The sequence below is a fragment of the Clupea harengus genome, chromosome 13 (assembly GCF_900700415.2).
Source record: "Clupea harengus chromosome 13, Ch_v2.0.2, whole genome shotgun sequence".
Taxonomy (NCBI): domain Eukaryota; kingdom Metazoa; phylum Chordata; class Actinopteri; order Clupeiformes; family Clupeidae; genus Clupea; species Clupea harengus.
In genome coordinates, this window is record NC_045164.1 from 16,678,615 (window position 1) to 16,699,439 (window position 20,825).

General features: G+C 41.7%; 1 protein-coding gene across 2 annotated transcripts in view; it reads left to right on the forward strand.

Annotated features, from left to right (window-relative positions):
- Positions 1–2,475: 2,475 nt before the first annotated feature.
- Positions 2,476–20,825, forward strand: part of ccdc172 (coiled-coil domain containing 172) — a 60,996-nt gene continuing 42,646 nt past the window's right edge. For both annotated transcript variants that reach the window (XM_031579255.2, XM_031579257.2), the window contains exon 1: positions 2,476–2,759. In XM_031579255.2, the coding sequence (XP_031435115.1) occupies positions 2,681–2,759 (79 nt within the window). In that variant the 5' untranslated portion in view covers positions 2,476–2,680. The remainder of the gene's footprint in view (positions 2,760–20,825) is intronic.

Below are 20,825 nucleotides of genomic sequence, written 5' to 3' on the forward strand. Positions count from 1 at the left end.
AGCTGTATACAAAAAATAATAATAATTACATCACATGACTAACCATAATTTAAAATAATTTCCCACTACTGAGAATTAATTTCAAACATTGATGTAATGCGATTAATACTCTGCCAGTCCTGGATGTCCGGGGGCTGCCGGGGACTTTCAGCATTCGCTGTCACCGAGTATGAAGACAGACTTTTCCTAGGTTGTGGTTTGCTGCTCATTTGGGATTTTAACTTTTAAGTTTTCTTCTAGGCAGTTGGCAACCTGCACAAGAGGGTTTTTCCCAGATCTTACCGTTCTTTTAATTTGAAAGAGCTTGCTTTCGAATGGAAATGCGCTGAAGTTGTCAAGGCATCCAAAAGAAGCGACATTGGCTGCAAGGTGCAACAGCGAGTGTACATTGTACACTAGAAATCGTGGGCCATACAGAATCTCCATGGTCAACAAAGAATCTCAGGAGGTCATGTGCCTAATGAATATTCAACACAGCTAGTACTGGGGACACTATTATGCACATGGCTGTGCTGAAGGCCATAAAGTATCCTCTCGGAGTACACCTTGCACCACGATTTTCCCAGTGTAGAGGAGAAATTGGCGGTACTTGGTAGCCTTCCAGCGGTCAAGATCATCCAGTCCCCTTGGCTTGCGGCCAAAACACGTAGGAATCCCGCTTCTCAGGGCCCCCTGACAGAGCCATTTTTGCTGTAGACATTCTGACCTCAGTCTTTCCCCTTGTCCACAGGAGCAGTAGCTTCATCATGATGCCTAGGCAACACTGGTGCATATAATCAGCTGGGAATGATTCGACCACATCGATTGGCAGGCTGCAGAATGAAGATATGTTTCATTTTTTTTAAACGGACGGTCACGGTGCTTATCAGCTACTTCAATTCACTCAGGTTTCCTTGGAAAGCATGGCAAGGTTGATATAATATGCTACAAATGTTAATACAGTAGTCGTGTTAGCTATCGACACCGGGCTAACGTTATTTTACGTATTTGTCATTTGACATCATTCGTTGATGAAAAATACTGCAACATGGAGCATCCCCCACAAAGAGATAAAGTACAGAATGCTAGCAGCTAGTTTGCTAACGCGTCGCTGGTAGTTAGCGTCAAGGCGAACACAATTCGCCTTCATCCAAATGGATTGACAAACTGTGATTAACATTACCCATACAAAATGACATCTACAGAAGTAGATAACAAATTATATGGGCAGGTCATCTTAACTGAGAGTAAGAAACGTTCGTCTAAATGAATATGCTGTAGTGCCCGAGCTGACAGCAAGCTCACCCCACGTTTAAGCTAGTCAACCGGCTCACTCAAACGTTACCGCAGGAGCTGACAATACAATCTAGAGAAGAAGCTAACTAACCTCATTCAACATCGATGCAACTCTAAAATAAGGCTATTTTACATTAAAAATACATTTTTGATGTTGACAACAAAGAAATGTTACTTACCCAACGGTGTCTCTCCAGTCGGAGCAGTTTCCAGCGTGGCGTAGGCTACAAAATTTCAGCAATAGTGGCGGGTATTCATCATGTTGTAGAGTTAAAGTTTTCACTGCACGTATGACATAATTTTACTCTCATCGTTAACAGTTATTTTTGGTCAAAATTACCATTCACAATGATGCAAATGTTTCGATGTCCATTTTTATTTGGCCCGCAGCAAATTCAAAAAAATATAATGGAATATGGCCCACACATGAAATTTGCACTTGACTGTATTGTACTTCTTAGTTCTTCATAGAAGTCAAGGGGAAGTGTGTCTGTTTGATTTGCAATTAAACTGTTGCAGGGATAAAAGAGTATTATGTACGACGACACCATGAAACCAAACATAAGACCTACACGTCCCACACTGGCGTAAGGCGAGGAGATAATGTTAAGCAAATGGCAGCTAGCCTGCTAGCTCAACAACAGTATTTTTCCCGTACTAACAAAAGACAAGAAAATGTTACAATAGCCAGCTACGAGGTAGCTCAACTCATAGGGCAACACGGGGAACCTTTCTCGGATGGTGACTTCATAAAACAGTGCCTCACTAAAGTGGCAGAAATAATGTGCCCAGAGAAGATGCAAGAACTCAACAATACTGTGCCCATCCGAATAAAATAATTGGGCATTTGAACTCGTTGATGCGTATGAGAACCGTTTAGATTCAACACGAAGATATGCATGGAAACGGTATTTGAAAGCAGCCTGATCCAAATCCAAAACCTTTCTTCTCCAATTTTTGCTCATTTTAATATTTTTTAATGTGTATCCCTTGCATTGCAAAAACAAATGTGTGGCAACAGTCTATTTAGAGGTACGTTGTTCAAATATTGATGGGCTCAGCCTCTTATGTTTTAGCCAACGCCGATCATATTTGATGTTATCTTCTCTGTAATTTTTTTATTCGTCATTTAAGTCCTCGTAAATCGCTTGTTGGCCTATTTTGGATGCATCTAATCTAAAAAAAAATTTTAAGGAAAAAAGGAGTGAATGAACGCAAACATACACGGACCAACGCCGAATTCTTCATGAACGATTTCCACCCTTCTAAAGAGAAATTAGCGCGCAGCAACGCTGCCAGGTCGTAACTATGCATATTTGTCTCTTACGCTCGAGACTGCTTGGGACTAGCTTGGCCACAGCCAGAGATTAATTACTCCGTCATTCAGGACTCGGTATTCAGGAATATGAGTTTGGATACTCTATTTAGGCATATTATATTAACAGAGCAGCATGTGTCTGAGAACTGCCGTCAGCTTCTAGAAGGTAAGTCTAGATAGCTATGTAAGTTAGCTAGCTAACTAGCTAGGGCAGCTAACTCTTAACCCTCTCCCTTTTGTAAAACATTGCTTCTAACAGTGTCGGCGAGGAAGGGAATACATGTAACAGCGTAGAATACAATATGGGTAACTTATTTAGATAGAGTTATGTTTTAAACGGTTTAAGCTGACGTTCATTTTTAGGCTTCTACACAGCAAAACCGCGCCAATTTTTGCTCAACACTTTTTTTCTCTGACATGCCAGCGAAGCAAAATTCTATGTCCCATTAATTTCTGTTGTAAGCAGGTGATTGTGACGTAGACGAGTGAATTGTGCAATGCCAGCGAAATAAGTTGGGGAAAGTTTAATCCTGAGCAAATGAGTAGCGCATTTCTACAGCAGCAGCCACAATCAGATTGTTTGGTGTTGTCTCTGATGGATTGAAAATGGCAGGACTATGGCGTAGTTCGGTCGTTTCTAAAAAAGAAAAGCTTGGAGAGCCTTGCAAGGGGTTGTTGTTTTTCCTGGTATGTTATATAGTTAATCCTGTGCTTTCAATTCAATTCAAAAAAGGCTTTATTGGCATGACTGCATACAATACAACGTTGCCAAAGCATGTTTACATAAAATGTACAAGCACAATAAACATAAATAAATAAAAACAAACAATAAGTTATAGGTGGTAACAATGTGGTATAGAAACATATAACAGGTTCATTGTTAATCATTAAACATTAAATATTAGTTATCTGGGACAGGGGGTTCATGTTATTGTGGAGCTCATGACAGGCTGATACATATTTTGCTGCCAGTCTGCAGCAGTCCTCCCTCTCTCCCAGTAGAACTGAGAGTCTGTCCAGATCATTTAGATGTTGAACTTCTGGGAATATTTGTGTTATTTTGTCAAAATAATAGTCTCTAAGACTTTGGTTATGGTTGCAGTAAATCAGGAAGTGTAGCTCCGTCTCTACTGTTCCCTGGTTACAGAAGGAGCACAGCCTCTCCTCTCTGGGTAGCCAGGTCTGTCTGTGTCGGCCGACTTCTACTGCCAGGTTGTGCTCACTCAGTCTGTATTTAGTTAAAGTTTTCCTCATTTTTTTATCAGACACTGTGGTCAGGTAATTTGCCACGGTGTACTGTCTGTTTAGTGATACATATGTTTCTAATTTGTTCTGGGATTTTGTTAATTTTGCCCAGTGATCTCTATATTTTTCTTTTTCTTTCATAATGATTTGGTTGGGTCTGATTATCTGAGATCTTGAGTTTTGAGGCTGAGGTCGTCGTTGTGTAATGACCTGGGTGGCTGATGGTTCACCCAGCCTCAGGACAAGTAAGCAGAGGGGACTCCTTTGTGGGTTCAACTCCTGGCAGCATAGGGCTTTGTAGGAAAAGGAGAGTGGGTCACTTGTTTTAATATGATTCCAGAAATTTAGGGCTCGTTTTTGGATCTTTAATATTAGAGGGTATTGGCCTAATTCAGCTCTACATGCAGAGTTGGGAGCTTTTCTCTGCACTTGGAGGATACTCTTGCAGAACTGTGTATGTAGTATTTCAATTGCGTGTTTGTCCCATTTTGTCCAATCATGTTGAATTTGTGTACCCCACACCTCGCTGCCATATAGTGCAATTGGTTCAATGATAGATTGGAACATTTTGAGCCATGTTGTTACTGGTAGTTCAATTTGTATAGATTTTTTGATGGCATAGAAAGCCCTTTTTGCTTTGTCTCTCAATTCATTCACAGCCAAGTTAAAATTACCTGTATTTGAAATTTTTAGTCCTAAATATGTATAATTTGTTGTTTCTTTAATAGGGTTGTTTCCCATTGTGAAAATAGTGTTGTCTCTCTGTGGCCTGGACCTTTTTTGAAAAATTAGTACATTTGTTTTGGTTTGATTTACTGTCAGGGCCCAGGTTTGACAGTATTTGTCTAATTCTGACAGGTGTTGCTGTAACCCCTCTTTTGTGGGAGACAGTAGGACCAGGTCATCAGCATAAAATAGACATTTTATTTCAGTGTCTTGTAGTTTCAGGCCAGGTGCAGGGGAGTTCTCTATTTGTTTTGACAATTCATTTATGTATATATTGAATAATGTGGGGCTAAGGTTACAGCCCTGCCTTACTCCACGTCTTTGAAAGAAAGATTCAGTTTTTTTTGTTCCAATTTTAATTGAGCACCTCCCGTTAGTGTACATGGATTTGATCAGATTGTATGTGTTCCCTCCGATACCACTTTCGAGTAATTTTAATAAAAGGCCATTGTGCCAGACTGAATCGAAGGCTTTTTGGAAATCCACAAAGTTGTCAATTAGTGTGTTTAATGTGAATATATGATCTGTAGTTCTAAATTTGGGTAGGAATCCAATTTGGCTGTTGCTTAATACATTATGTTCTGTGAGGAAGTCTATGATCCTTGAGTTTAGAATGCTACATAAGACCTTCCCTAGACATGAATTTATACAGATCCCACGGTAATTTTGTGGATCTGTTTTGTCTCCACTTTTAAATATGGGACGTATCAGTCCATCATTCCATATTTCAGGAAAGAAGCCCGCTTAAAGTACTAAATTTAGAAGTTTCAGAATGGCTGATTTGAATTTATTGTCTGTGTGTTTAAGCATCTCATTGAGGATGCCGTTAGGTCCACAGGCTTTTCTACACTTTACATTTTTCAGTTTTTGATCTAATTCTTTTTCTGTGATTTCATAATCTAATGGGTTCTGGTAGTCCTTAATGATGGTTTCTAATTGGTTCAATTTGTCTTGTAATTGGTCTCGTTTCGGTGTGATATGGGTTTCTTGATATAGATCCTTGAAGTGGTTGATCCATATATCCCCATCTTGAATGGCTAGATCATTATTTGTATTATTATTTTTGTTCAAGGTCCTCCAGTGGTCCCAGAAACTGTTTGAATTTATGGACTCTTCAATTAGGTTGATTTGGTTTTTGAGGTGGTGCTCTTTCTTAAATCTCAGTGTTTGTTTATTTGACTGTGTCTCCATATTGAATACGTAGGTCCTGATTATCTGGATCCCTGTGCTTTTGGTTGGATAATTGTCTTAGTTTTTTCCTCATGGATTTGCATTCTGAGTCAAACCATTTTTCTTGCTTTCTTTTTTTTGGGTTTGGTTTTTGTAGAGGTAAGCTCGATTGTTGTGCCACATAATGAAAGATATTGGTGATGTGCTTTGTGTCTAGGTTTACTCCCTCTTTCCTGCTGGGATATGCATGGTCCAAGAAAGAGTTTAGGTGTTCTTGGGTTTCATGGCTGCTCATAGCCTCTTGATATGCAGGTAGTCTGCTTTGCATCCATCTATAGTTAGTTGTTATATTATATAATTTACTGGAGTTGGGGCATGGTTGTTTAGAGTGGGGTCTTTTAAGGTAAATTTTGATCTGATTATGGTCTGAAAAGGGGGTTTGTTGCTTCACTGTGAATGCTCTGAGAGAGAATGGGTCCAATTCTGTAATTGCATAATCTACTGTGCTACTGCCAAGAGAGGAACTGTAGCTGTAGCGGCCAAAGGAGTCCCCTCTTATTCGACCATTGGCTATGTATAGACTGAGGGATCGGCAGAGCTGCAGCAGTTCTTTCCCATTTCTATTTGTTATTTTGTCGTAATTATTCCTTACGGGAAGACTTAGGCTGGTGTTAGTTTTGTTATTAATGTATTTGTCTCCGTTTGTGCTAGTAGTGTCTGATTCTTCAGCTGTGCGGGCATTCAGATCACCAACGATTAGGATATTTCCCTGGGTTTGGAAGTGGGTGATGTCTCCCTCTAAGTCAGAAAAGGTTTGATCCTTAAAGTAGGGAGATTCAGCTGGAGGGATGTAGATTGCACAAATGAATATGTTTTGGGTATTAGAGGTCAGGTCTTTTTTTAACTTAAGCCATACATAATTATCACCTTCTTTAACTAGTTCAATAGAGTTTGTATATTTGGCTTTATACCATATGAGTATTCCCCCTGAGCTCCTCCCCTGTGTCACTCCAGGGAGCTTTATTGAGTTAACTGTTAACTCCCCATAGCCTGGAGGGCAGCCAGTCGGTAAGTCTCCCCTATCCCACGTCTCCATTAGAATGATGATGTCGGAGTCTTTGAGCTCATCAATGAACTCAGAGTTGTTACTTTTCAGTCCAAAGGCAGATGATCTTAATCCCTGGACATTCCAATGGCTGATTACAAAGGATTCGTATTGGTTCATGCTACAATATGAGTTATTAGATTTGTTGTTGTTTTTCATACAGAGTGGAAATGCATATCTTTCACCCACAAGTGATATGTAAGAGGATAGCATTGGTTTATATAAACAGTATTATCAATATATAATTGCGTTTGTATTCATTTGTATCAGTTAATGTTTTCAGTTAGCGTGTGTGTGTGTGTGTGTGTGTGTGTGTGTGTGTGTGTGTGTGTGTGTGTGTGTGTGTGTGTGTGTGTGTGTGTGTGTGTGTGTGTGTGTGTGTGCGCGCGCGCGCGCGTGCTCATGTGTGTTCTCACCAGGGCCCCTGGCCTGTAAGACGAGTGCAGATGAGGGTGAGCATTTGTCTGATGTCCATCATGTCATTGAGGTCTGGAGCTCCAGTAAGGGCTTCAGCATAGCTTTTCCCATGTGTTTGCACCCTGTGCTGCTGTGATGGTGGTGCTGAGCGGAGGCCTTGCTGCCATGTTTGTGGTGGTCCTGCTGTGTTCACAGTGGCACTCCTGGGAGGGGGTGGGGGACCAAGGTGAGGTGGGCATGGGTGTGGGGGCAAAAGTGGGGGCCCATGGTGTGGTGGGCACAGCAGTGGTAGCTGGGGGCCGGGTGGGTGCTGGGGCAGGGGTCTGGGGTGAAGTGGGGGAGGGTACCCAGGAGTTCCTTGGTGGTGTTCCGTAGACTCTCCAGCTGTTCCATGTCCTAGGTGTTGTAGAGGCTGGTGCTGTAGAGAGCGGTGCTGTGGCGAGCAGTGATGTTGAGAGTGGTGCAGTGGAGAGCGGTGCTGTGGGTAGTGGTGTGGTGGTTTTGGTGGAGCTCTCCTTTCTTGTCTCTGGAGTGCTGGTCTTTGTGCCCCGGTGATGCCTGTGCTCTGCTCTCTCCTCTGCCGTTCTGGCGGTCCGATCTAGGGATGCGGCCAAGCGCAGCATCCTTCAGTGTTCTTGCAAATACAGAAACCCTTTCCTTCTTGAGGTGTACTTGATCAAATAGGCCATTGATCTCGAGGGTTGGGTGGTGGGCCAGGTATACGTTGGGTCTGAGAGCACAATTTCTTGACATGCTGGCATTGATTCCTGAAATTGTTTTAGGGTGGCAGTCTTTTCGGGTGAGCAGGGTGGACATAACAATCTTTGTGTTTGGAAAAGTGTTGCTAGCCTTGTTGATCACTGCTTTTAGTTACGTTGCGACCCGTTCCTGCTGATCTCTCAGATCATTGGTGCCTGTGTGGATGATGATGTGGCCCGGGCTACCGAGGTGTTCTTCGGACAGCAGATCAAGGGCTCTGTTGGTAGTGGGGCATCCGATTTTGATTGTGCTGTGGTTTGGGAACAGTCTCTTTTCGTCCAAGAATTTTCCATTTGAATCTATAAGAAGGACAATATCCCATTTGTGTTGTTTGGTGGGAGGTGACGCTTGTTCTGGTGGGTGTTGCTGCTTGCGAGGAGGACTGAGGTCTATCTGCGGCTCTGGTGGCTGCTGCAGGTCCGGAGAGGCAACAAGTGTGCTGGTGAGATGTGGGCTTTGGTTAGTAAGCACTTGCAGCTGTTCACTGAGGCTGTTAATGGTCACCTCTCAGCTTCTCAGACATTGAAGAGATCTCTTTTTTGTTGTCACTTCTCTCTTGTTGTATTTGAATAAGTATTTCTTTTAGCATGGCCAATTCTTTCCTGCTTGTGTCCCTGTCAAGCTGAAGTTCCTTTATCTGGTGTTGGGTGTGTTCATAGAGTGTCCTTGTGGTTGACAGTTGCTGGTATATGGCTATGTTGGAGTCCTTAAGAGTGTTTGTTTGGAGGGACATTTCATGTAGCTGCACTAGTTCCCTTTCCATGTGTGCCAGCTTGTCTCTCATGTCATTCATGGGAGGGGCAGTACTAGCGGTCGGTTCCATCTCCTTGTCACTCTGTTCCTCCTCTGTCAGGCTGCTGTGTGGTGGTGAGGTGGCAGCTGAGGTTGTCTGTGGGGGGTCCAGAGGGCCAGACTTCTCTCTCTGTGCTGCTGCTTGTGCTTTTATGGTTTCAAATTCGGATTGGAAAGTCTTTATGTTGCCTTGTACCATAATCTTCACAGTTTTGTATATGTTTATAGTTGTTATCACTGTGTCTGGGTCCTCTTTCTCTGTAAGTTGTAATTTCCACCCATTACATATTCCTTTTCTCTCTGCTGAGGGGTGGTGGTGAGTGATGGTACTGTGCCAAATACTGGGGTGTTCAGAATAAAATGTTAGGTTGCTGACTTCTCCATTTTTATATAAATCAGCAAAAAGGGTTTTAGGATTTCCTTCCAGCAGCTTCTGTTTAAATTCTCTTCTTTGGAGTTCATTTTTGACCTCAGAAGGGTAGTGGATTGGGTGGTAGGTAGCCAGAGTTGAGCAGTGGGGGATTGTTTTGTTTTGGCTCATGCTGGTGGGGTCATTTGAATATGGCATTCCAATTGATCAGGTTATTTTTAATTTAGAATGCTCGCGGCAACTGATAATGGAATGGAATCCCAACTGTCAATGTCAACTGTCAATGCTTGGCTAACTGTTTACTGTTAGCAAAGACTCATGTTACATTAACTAGCTAATTGTTTAAATATATCCTTCAGACTGATTCTTCTGAAAATCGGTGTACTACTTTAACTCCTAAAGAACTGAGGCCTGTTAGACTTTTATAGGTACTCTGACATGCCTTGATGTTTTTGTATATTTCCTCTAACTAAAAACAAAAAAGTGAGAGTGAGAGAGAGTGTGTTTGTGTTAATGTATTTGTGTGCAAGCCTTTAAAAGAGCAAGTGGTAGTTACAATGTAGAAAGGTCAGCGTGACATGATCAGAAGTAAGGCTTGTCCTACGCTTTGAGGCAATGTCCCCAGCAACAGAGAACAAACGCTTGGAGGGCGTTGAGGCGGCTGGAATACCCATAAGCTTTGCCAGGGTTGGGTATCTTGCTGCATTTGCTCTCCACCATGGCAGTGGATTGTCCTATTTGGAGAGAGGAGGTTCGCCAAAATATTGTAAGACCTCCCTCTGCACCTCTTGAATCTGCTGCTGATCCTCTTCATCACTGGTATTGGAGTCTGATGATCTGAGAACACTGAGAAATGACCCTTGGTTTGTGTAGCTGGGCTGTCTTCTTCTATGTTGGTGGTGGATTCATTTCCCCTTTCATTGGACTGGCTTGCTTGCCTTTTGACAGTTAGTTAGTGCCATTGTTTGAATTGTGCTATGGACCTTAAATACCTCTTCAGAAGGCAAGAGCTTAAGTTTTCTGAGCCTGGGGTCCAAGGCAGCAGCAAGGAAGGCAGTGTTAGGGTCCTGATAGTAATATGACTATGGTCTGAAAAAGGCAGCTGTGGCATCACCATGAAATAGTTTATTTGGCCTGGTCTAAATCGGATATAGCGTAGTCCACCACACTGCTTCCCAGGGATGAGAGTCTGCCGTTGACGATGTACAGGCCAAGGTCTTTGCAAATTTGTAGAAGTTCCTTGCCATGCTTATTGAGTATATTATCAAAAGTATGTCTACGTGTACTCACAATGGTGTTTTGTTGGAGTGTTTCTATATATTTTGGGCCAGCTGGGTCAATAAAATCTAAGTCATTTCCAGTTCATGCGTTTAGGTCTCCCATTAGGAGTATTTTCCCAATTGACTGAAATGCAATGATTTCTGATTTCAAGTTTTCAAATGTGCTTTCAGAGTAATATGGTGATTCGTAGGGAGGAATGTACAAGGCACATAAGTACGTGTCATGGTTGGAGAAAGTGAGTTATTTTGAGAGTTTGATCCATATATGTGATGGTCGATTCCTCTTAATGTGAACATACTTTTTGATAGATTCTCTGAACCAAACTATAATTCCTCCTGAGCTCCTGCCACATTTAACATTGGTGTGTTTAATAGCGGGTATATATCTCTGTAATTAGGTAGGGAATAGTGTTCCTGTCCGTTTTTATTCCATGTTTCTAGTGCTATCAATATGTCAGATTTATTTACAATATCTACAAAATCAACATTGTGAGTCTTATCTCCAAATAAGGAAGAACGTATTCCCTGGACATTATAGCAGGTAATTTTGAAATATCATTACAACAATATTGTTGTGCCACAGTTAATGATGTTTCTCTACTCAGTACAATAATTAGACCTAATAACCCAAGTTTGAACATTAGTAAAGGGTAACCAGGTATAAAGTTTTTTTTCTTTTTTTTTCTTCATGGCTAGTTTAAGAGACTATCACATATAAGTTGCAGCATTGACCTTAACTGAGACAGATCTGTATCTCTATTAGATACAGCAGCAGCATAAGGAGGCCTATGTGCCTGAACTGAGCTCTGTCCATCTGGGATTATGGCACTATTCACTGAGTTTAGGCCTAAACGTCTTTCTCTGTTCAATGCTGTGTCATTAAGGATTTTGGCAAACAGCTTCATTCCTTCTAGTTGGATGTGCACATGGTCATCCAAATGGTTTACAGTAATGTTATTATGATGTGCCATCTATACATTAGGTATTCCAGCACAGAAGGACATAAGTTTTGCATTCATTTTGTCTATGACACTTTTTGGTGTGTCACGTCGACTATGCTGATTAATGCAGTTTTTCTTGCACTGAGATCGTTTGTCCCTGTGTGTATGATTATGTGGGATGGATTTTGGATGCCATTCTGCAGTATATCCTTTGCTAACTTGTGTGGTTGGGCACCAAAGTTTCTTGGCATGGCTCCTTGGGAAAAGCCGTTTTTGGTCTGGGTGATTCCCATTGGAGTCACACAGAATGAAGATGTTGTTCATACTTGCTGCAGGCTTTATTCCTTGTTGATCGTGGCTGATGTTTGATGAAGAGGAGGCTAATAATTGGGAAACCAATTGAATCTCCCTTCTCTTGCTCTCAAATTCAAGTTGGGTTCTCAAATTTGAATATCTCTCTCTCTCTCTCCCCTCTCTATCTCCCCCTCTCCTCTTTATCTCTCTCCCTAAATTCAAATTCTATAATAAGTGATTATATAAACAATACATATATCTATACACAAGGTACATCAGAAGGGGAAAGGGAGAAGTGGGAACAATAATACAAATACATAATAATCATCATCAAGGGATTAACAACAGCAATGAACATGAACATACATGAATTTAATTAATTTATGGGCTGTCCCTCAGTTTATGGCAGGAAGTCACATATTGTGCAGCAAGGACGAGGCATTCCTCATTTTCTCCAGTGAGGTATGAAAGCCTCTGCTCGCCAGCAGGAACTCAGAGAGGACCTCACCAATCTTTTTAAAATAGTTTTGTCTAATGTCTTTGTATTTTGTGCATTGTGTCAGGAAGTGCAGCTCTGTCTCTACTATTCCCCTCTCCTCTCTCTCTCTCAGTCTCTCCGTCTCTTTGTCCAGGTACATCGGTTTATCTGCACAGGAGAGAAAATGAGCACACGTAAACATAAGTAACCACTGGTAACCACCAATGAGTAGGGATGGGTATCGTTTGGGTTTTTTCCGATACCGGTGCTTAACCGATACTTTTAAAACGATACCGGTCCCTGAACCGATACTTAAAAAATTTTTTTTTAGCACAAAACGACGATTGACGACATTAAAGAAAGGCTTTTTTTATTGCCAAATCAAATTTTTTTTCTTTAAATTGAACAACATATTACCTGTTCAAGGTATACTATAAATATAAATAAATACAAAACACTTGGCTTCAAACTACAGCTTCAAACCTTTTAACTTCAAACTATGAACAATATATTAACAGTTTACAGTAGTGATGCTCCGATTGATCGGCCGCCGATCATGATCGGCCAATATTGGTAAAAATGGCGCGATCGGCCAAAAGCGCCGATCACGTGACGTAAATTAATTGCGCGACTTTTTCCACCTGCATGCGCGGCAAACGGCAAAATTACTTCTCCTGTCTGGAATTTTTTCAAAGTGTTTGACAAAGACATCAAATTTGCAATTTGTAATGTTTGTGGTTCTGAAATCCCTCGGGGTGGAAGCCAGCAAAGCCATTTTAACACTACAAACATGATTAGGCACATTAGAACACGCCATAGAACTCAATATGCGGAGTATGAGAAAATGAACAAGCCAAAGCTAACGTCGCTCTCATCCCCATCCCTCAGTCAGCCTACTGTAAGTGATGCCTTTAAGGTACGTGAACCATACAGCAGGGACAGTAAGAAGTGGAAAGAAATCACGCAAAAAATTCTGGAGTTAATTTGCCTTGACGAACAGCCTCTATCTGTTAAGGAGGATACAGGGTTCCGTCGCTTGCTACCCTGCCTGGATCCACGGTACGACCCCTCAGGCAGGAAATATCTTACTGATGTCTGTCTTCCCGCATTGTATCAAACAGTGTACACGCACATAGACAAGCTTATGAAGGATAGCGTGCACATTAGCTTCACAAGCGACACATGGAGTGCAGACGTTGTCGCTACACGATGGTAGTCCTTTGGGGGATAGTAGTCCCTCACATTGCGCATGCGTCATTTTGCGACACTGTCGACAGCGAAGCCGCGCGCGCATGCGTCACAACGACAGATCCGTTTTCAATCATGGAGAAAAGCGACGAAAGCCAGTTTTTTGAAAACATGACCATTTATTTAAAAACAAAGAAGATGTCACAGTGGACAAAAGAGATGAGGTGGAGGATCAAAAAGTCTCTCCCCAGTTGTTTCATATGTTGACGTAGAGCCTTATGCTGTTAGCCGTTTACAACATAAATAACATTAAATATACCCACATTATGCGTTAAGACAAGCCCCATAGGTTGACGTTTAAACCGTTTACAACATTATTAAATATTACGTTAAATAAACCTACATTATGCGTTAAGACAAGCCAGATATGTTGATGTTGAGCCTTATGCCGTAAACCGTTTGTGTCTGAGCATGCGCAATCTGAGGGACTACTATCCCCCAAAGGACTACCATCGTGTTGCGACAGACGCCTGTCCTATGTCCATGTTAAGTTTAACAGCTCACTTCATTGATATCAACTTCGAAAGACACAACATTGTGCTACAATGTCAAGACTTCACAGGGTCACAGTCTGCTGAGGCGTGGGTTAATGCATTCAATGGCATGTTTCAGTCATGGGGGATCCAACGAGAAAAGATCCACGCAATTCTTACAGACAACGGCAAAAACATGCAGAAAGCAATGAGAGATTTCCCTGGCCACACTCTCCAGCTTGCTGTGCATGAGGGTGTATTGTCCCAGCAAAGTATTTTGGATATCACAGCCTCCGGGAGACGCATTGTTGGGCACTTTAAACATTCTTGTATTGGCATACAACCGGCTGGAAAATGTTCAAAAGCAACTCGGCCAGCCGATTAAAAAACTCCGCCAGGATGTGTCCACTCGATGGAACAGTACATTGTACATGCTCCAGAGTCTATTAGAACAGAAATTAGCGCTTGCAGCCTATGCAGCAGAACACGAATTGCCATGCACGTTTACAATTCACTAGTGGAAATTAATTGAAAATATAATCTTTATCCTCGCCCCGTTCGAGCTCACACAACAGATCAGCTCATCAACTGCGTCCGCTGCGGATGTGATTCCGTGTATAAGAGCTCTCACCCGGCTCTTGGAGAAGACGGTGGAGTCTGACCACGGCGTGAAAACATCAAAAACCGTACTACTGGAAGCTGTCAGAAGACGATTTGCTGGCATTGACACACAGAAGCTATATGCAATTGCGACGATGCTAGATCTAAGGTATAAAAAAAAACTTACCATCACGTATCACTTCCCCTGTCTTTCAGTCTTAGGCCTACTACCTCTTTGTTTTAAATAGCTAATTATGCTTTTCTTATGCCTTATTTGAAGGACGGCTTATAGTAATCTAAAATATTATATATTTTTGTCATAGTTGGACATTTTTTTAGGCTATGTAACCTGACCCAAATTGATTTGTGTGGCCTGCATGGCATGTCACTATAATTTATTTCACATAGTTTTTCATTTTCATCATCCATTTCAGATACAAAGACATACTTTCCAGAGGCACTCAAACCAACTGTGCATGATCTGTTTTGGGACGTCGTTACAGCCCAATGCCGCACTGAACTGCCAAGTACAAGCAGCGTGGAAGCAGGTCAACAGACAAAAGCCCACCAGCTTGCTCTTTACAGGCAATGTTTGCTGAACTGGTGGAGGAGGATACAGGGCAAACTGATGAGGAAATCACAATCGTCTCGCAGATCAACCAATATCTAGCTGAGCCCGTAATGCCACGCAGTGGACAGCCACTTGCTTATTGGCAGGCGAATAAAGGCTGCTTCCCCGCACTTGCACAGGCATCAAGCGCATATCTTTGTTCAAGTGTGGATAGTGAGCGACTATCTAGCACGGCTGCAAACGTCATTGATGACAAAAGAAACCGGCTGACATCAAAAAATGCGGAGATGCTCATAGTCATCAAGAGAAACTTGCCTTTAATGATTGGATTCTGAAGGATTTTGTCCTCTTTGTGTTAGTAGGCTGAGGCCTAGCAAGTTTTGGTTTGAAACATTTTGTGGCCCATTGTTTAATTTGACTATGTTGAAAAAGGCTACATTTTACAAATTCTCATCCTTGTTATTTTTAATTTTGTCATTTGAGGCTGTAACCAGTTTTGCATCAAATAAACACTTTTCTTCAATACAGTTAATTCATAGTTAGTTGAATTTCTACAAATTGGGCACATAAAATGGGGGGATATTGCGCTGAATGAATCCCAAAGGGATCTGTATGAAAGTTATGAAATATGTGCCAATCGCCACAGATTGTCTAGTAAAAACAGATAATCTCAAAATTCCAATGATGAAGTAAGAACGGTATTTATTTTCCACACACACACTCGCAAGACATGAATTGGTAGGATGAATATGAATGACTGATGACCGTGGTTTCTACAGGAATGATAAATAACAAGACATACAGACAAAGAATATGAATATATTACGGCTGTAACATGAAGGTGGATCTGTCCCTTTAACGCCGTGCTGCGTTACGGTGAACATTCCATTTACCCGTTAACAACGGTAACCATTTGAAATAGCGGAATTACTAAATGATGTAAACAATAATAATAATGAAACAGTGAATGATTAAAACCCTACATTAACTAATATCTATACTATATACTGTTGAGTGTTGACATGAAACAGACTAACCGCTGGTTGATAGCGGCAGCCTTTTAAACAAAGCGAACTCTGCTAGATTATAGATAAAAGATGACCATTCCCCTGCCATTCTGTGATCGGCAATCGGCCCCAAAAATGCTGATACTTAAATAAATACAAATAAATACAAAACACACACACACTCTGTACACACACTACAGCTTCAAACTTCAGTAATTCTGTTCTGTTTATAAGACATATAACATTTTACGTAAGTTTGGTTAATTTAGCTGCATGATGTGTTGCTGTTATTTATTTCAATCGGCTTAGGCACCGAAAGGAAGCACCTAAATCTGCGTTGCATTTCGGTCCGGGTAGGTACCGGTTGTATTGGAACCGGTTCTCGGTACCCAACCCTACCAATGAGCACATGTAACCCCAGCTGTATACAGACATCACAGGCAGCAATAATCAGAACTGAGTGTAAGTAAACAGAGGCAGTATTGCCAACATTGTGGTGTGCCAATCTGTACTCAATGGTTCAAAAGTACTATTTTCCCCAGTAAATTAGTATTTTTCCTTAAGTGAAATCTGTACTGCGTTAGTGGGTGCCAACATTTTGATATGTACTTGTAAAAGAAACAATATTGTGGCATTCTGTCTATAAAACATAGACTAATTTTGAGTCTGTAAGATCACCTTTTGAGAGGGTCTCTTTTCTTAATCACGTGAATTCGGCTGTGTCATAGTGTATTTTGGGCAACCACATGTTCAGATGAGGGGATTTTCAGTCCCTCTTGTCCATGATCTAAGAATCTTTGAGCAAGTGGCTCAAGGATTGAATTGTTGTAGCGAATTAACAACTGTTTCCAAATCTTAAAGTAATTTTTCAATCAGAGTCAGAAGTCCAGAGTGCGATAAACTGAAGTTTTATTCCATCCTTGCAGACATTTCATCCAAAATGAGAGCGGTGGTCCATGGAGCAGCTCTGACTAAAACACCCAATGCATTTACTTTTTATACTCATAATTCGTCACTTTCTGCAAGTCACGATCTTCAACCTCCATCTATACTGATCCAATCAGAATATTCCCTTATATCTCCTCATATTTTATCTACGCTTTTGGCCACTCAGAATATTCTCGCTCACCTGTTGCGGGGGAACTTTTGCTTTGAGGAAGATAGACCCTCCTGCCAATTTGCTTGGTATCACTTTTTTGGAGGCCTGGTCTGACCTTGACTGCCATCATCTTGTGTGTGTGCTTATGTGCGAGTGTGTGTGTGTGTGTAGCGAAGGGAGAGCACGGTCACCCTACCCGGACTCGAACCCAGGTCTACAGGGTGCCAAACATGCTCTCTGACCGCCACACCAAAGAGCCCGGCTCCGTGGCATGGCAGCCAGAGAGCATATTCAACCGTAGGGACGATCACATCGTCACAGTGTGTGTGTGTGTGTGTGTATGTGTATGTCTTTTATGTGTGTGTATGTGTTTGTGTGTGTATGTGTGTGGGTGGGTGGGTGTGAGTAAGTGACCCCCCTCCTGACTGCTTGTTACTTTCCACTGGCCTGCACCTGCACCCTGGCCTTCATGATGCTTGACCTTACATGATACCCATCCCTGCACACAGGCCCAATGACAATTGTAGCTGCAATTCTGCTCTGTGACCACCACGGCACTGTTTTACAATCATAATTTTCAACAGAATCAAACCCATAACGCGTGATGTCCTGCGCATGGAAAAGAGCACATAAATGAATATTCGCTAGCGAAGAATTAAGACTAGAGGAAAATTCCTTAGTGTAAAATGCATAGCTCCTACTTCGTGTATACCCTTCTTTGATCCCAAGGGATTTCCAGTCTCAAAGTCATCATAACTTGGTGTAATGTAACAGCGAGGTTACTGATATTGTGCTGCCACCACCTTTTTTTTAAACCGACTTGGTCCGGCAGTCGTCCCAAGTTCCACTCAAGACCAGCACTCAAAGTTGGAGTACAAATAGAACCTGTTTATTATTTAATATGACATAATTCATAAAATGCTAGGTCGAGCTCAATCAGCAGGAATTCGGGTCCGTTATTAGAATTATTGCACAAGCCACTTCGCCTTAACCACACACAGAATATTGCACACACCCAAAAGGCCCAACAGGGGAATTATAAATAAGCACACATTTCTAAAACTCTTAAATAGACGCTGCAAACTAGTCATCATTTCACTGCAAACAATAATCCTTCAGGGGCTCATAGGCTAGTCAATACATTCTAAAACATTTCCCCAAAACCCACCCGCTATTTCCAACACTCAATCTTAGCGACAATCCCTCCCCAAATTCCCCTCCACACACACACAGTTCATGAAAGCACGTTAAAACAATTGCCTAACTTCCCTCCGTCTGGCAGCCATTGAGACCCTCCCGTCCCCCAATGAGACCCGTCAGTCCGCGGGCACCGGCATCCCGGATACACACAAAAAGAGTCCAAAAAAAAATACATGCAACCGAGCGTCCCACGTCGGTTTGAAGCCGTACTCTTGCCCCAATAAATATTCCGTGCCAGAGAACGCGCGCAACCAGTTCATACTCACGAAACTGCTTCGAGTCGTCGTCTCATCTCTCGTCCGTCAAAAAACACCATGTCATTCTTAAAGTTTCTGTCCAGGTGTCTCACATCCTCCATCACGTCACCAACCACATGACAAGCCATCACATAATTGACGCTACATTCATCACAATAACTTATCTTTCTCAACGGAAAATAAAGGACCGTTTTTGAAATAACTGGCATCCCTCAAGTCTGCATAAACACCTTCCTTGGGCATGCATTTGAGCTGTAACATTGCCACAAGTTCTGTGTTTTTAAGAATTAACTTCAGATTTTCCAAAATAGGAATGTAAGCAAATGTGTCAGTAACAATGACCTGGTCATAGGTGCCTGTTGTTTTATTTCTTCTGCTGTCAAATCTTGTTCCGAGCAGTTTTTCAACAGGCTCAACATTACCCCATTTCTAAGCGAAATGCTCTTTTCGTTTAGTTTCTGAATATTTATAAAAAACGTTTCAACTACAGTAAGCCTGGCTCTTTGGCGTTGCGGTCAGAGTGCATGTTTGGCACCCTGTAGAACCGGGTTAAAGTCCAGGAGGGGTGACTATGCTCTCCCTTCGCTACAGTTATTCCAGTATAACTCATTGTGATAAAATATGTGTGTGTATATATACACATATTGTGGCAGCCCAGCTCTCAGAAGGATGCAACAAGGGAATTTTCACCAATGCACGTTCTTTATTAACACTTTAAACTTCCCTTCTGTCTTTCTCTCTCATCAGTCCTGCTTCTCACTGACTCTTTGTCTGACTAGTTTCAGAGCATTCACACGCTTCCGTTGGAATGCGTTGATCCGTCAGGGTTGAATGGGGTGACATCATCCTTTGCCGAACTGAATTATGGCTCCGTTGGGTTCCCGTGCGTTGCGTTTCATGCTTTGCTTGCAGCAAGAGTTGAAGAATGTTCAACTTTCCGTGAGGCAATGCATGCGTCAGCCAATCAAATTGCCTTTCATGCATAACTGACAGCACAGGCGCTAGCCAATCAGATCCCGTATATGCTTACGTCTAAAACGCGACCAAACTCCGTAGATGGTCGTATTTGTACCTAAAAGTTGTTTGTTTGACTTTTTTTTGCTTCGATTTTTTTTAAAGTTACCGAGAAATAGACATTGTACAATGTAAAAACCCCTTTATTGTAACTGAAAAATACGTCTGATAGGATTTGCGAGGTGTGTGAGCAGGGCTCGAAATTTACTTTTTGGCTTACCAGCCAAAATGGCTGGTAGATGAAATAAATTACCAGCCAATCATATTTTTTACCGGCCAAAATTAAACCTGGCATTTCAGACCTGCTCTGACATTGTTTGACTTAAACAAATGACCTATGATTTTAATATCACTGTTTATCACTCTCAGAATGGATTTAACAAAATCAACTAATTTTACGTTTTTATAAATTCAATTCAATTTTATTTATATAGCCCCAGAACAGTACAATTGTCTCAAGGTGCTTTACAGAACCCAGAGCCTGAAATGAAAAATAAAACAAAAAACTTGTGTTGACAATAATACAACTCAATTCCATGTACTTGATGGCTGGTTCCCCTGTAATGTAACTAAACACCCTGGTATTGACGTTGTTTCTGCCATATCATTTTATTTTGCATTGTTGGCTGACGTTTGTAGCTCGCTAGTCAATGGCAACTCCTCATGCTAGCTAGCAAAAGCTAGCACGCAAAAATTAGTTAGCTTAATTTATCAGGAGACGGGAGGACAGGGGATATCATCGCACAACAATAGTGGAGACAAGCTCGAAATCATATTATCGATAGTTGATTTTCTTGTCAGCCTGACAAGGAAGTATAAAACGTATCTTAATAATGGATCCAGTAGGTTGACAGGCTAGGATAGCTAGCTGCTTAGCTGCTGCTAACATCATTCAGAGACAACGAACTTCTGGATTCTAGCTGACAGCTGACCGGTTAAAGCCCACTGACGTTTACGTGTGGTAAAGTAAGTTAGTCTGTTTCAACTTTTGATTCGCGGTCAAAATATTAGAACTTTGTATTCGCGTGCAAATTGTTATAGTTGTATAGAAATTCTTAGAACTCTCTCCCACTGTTCGTGTTGGCCTTGCAAGCTATTTTTAACCATGACGGGAGCGGTAGTCGGGCGCTGTACTCCGCAATGTCACTTGCCAAGTGGCGGGGCATCGGACACAATTTAGTCGCCA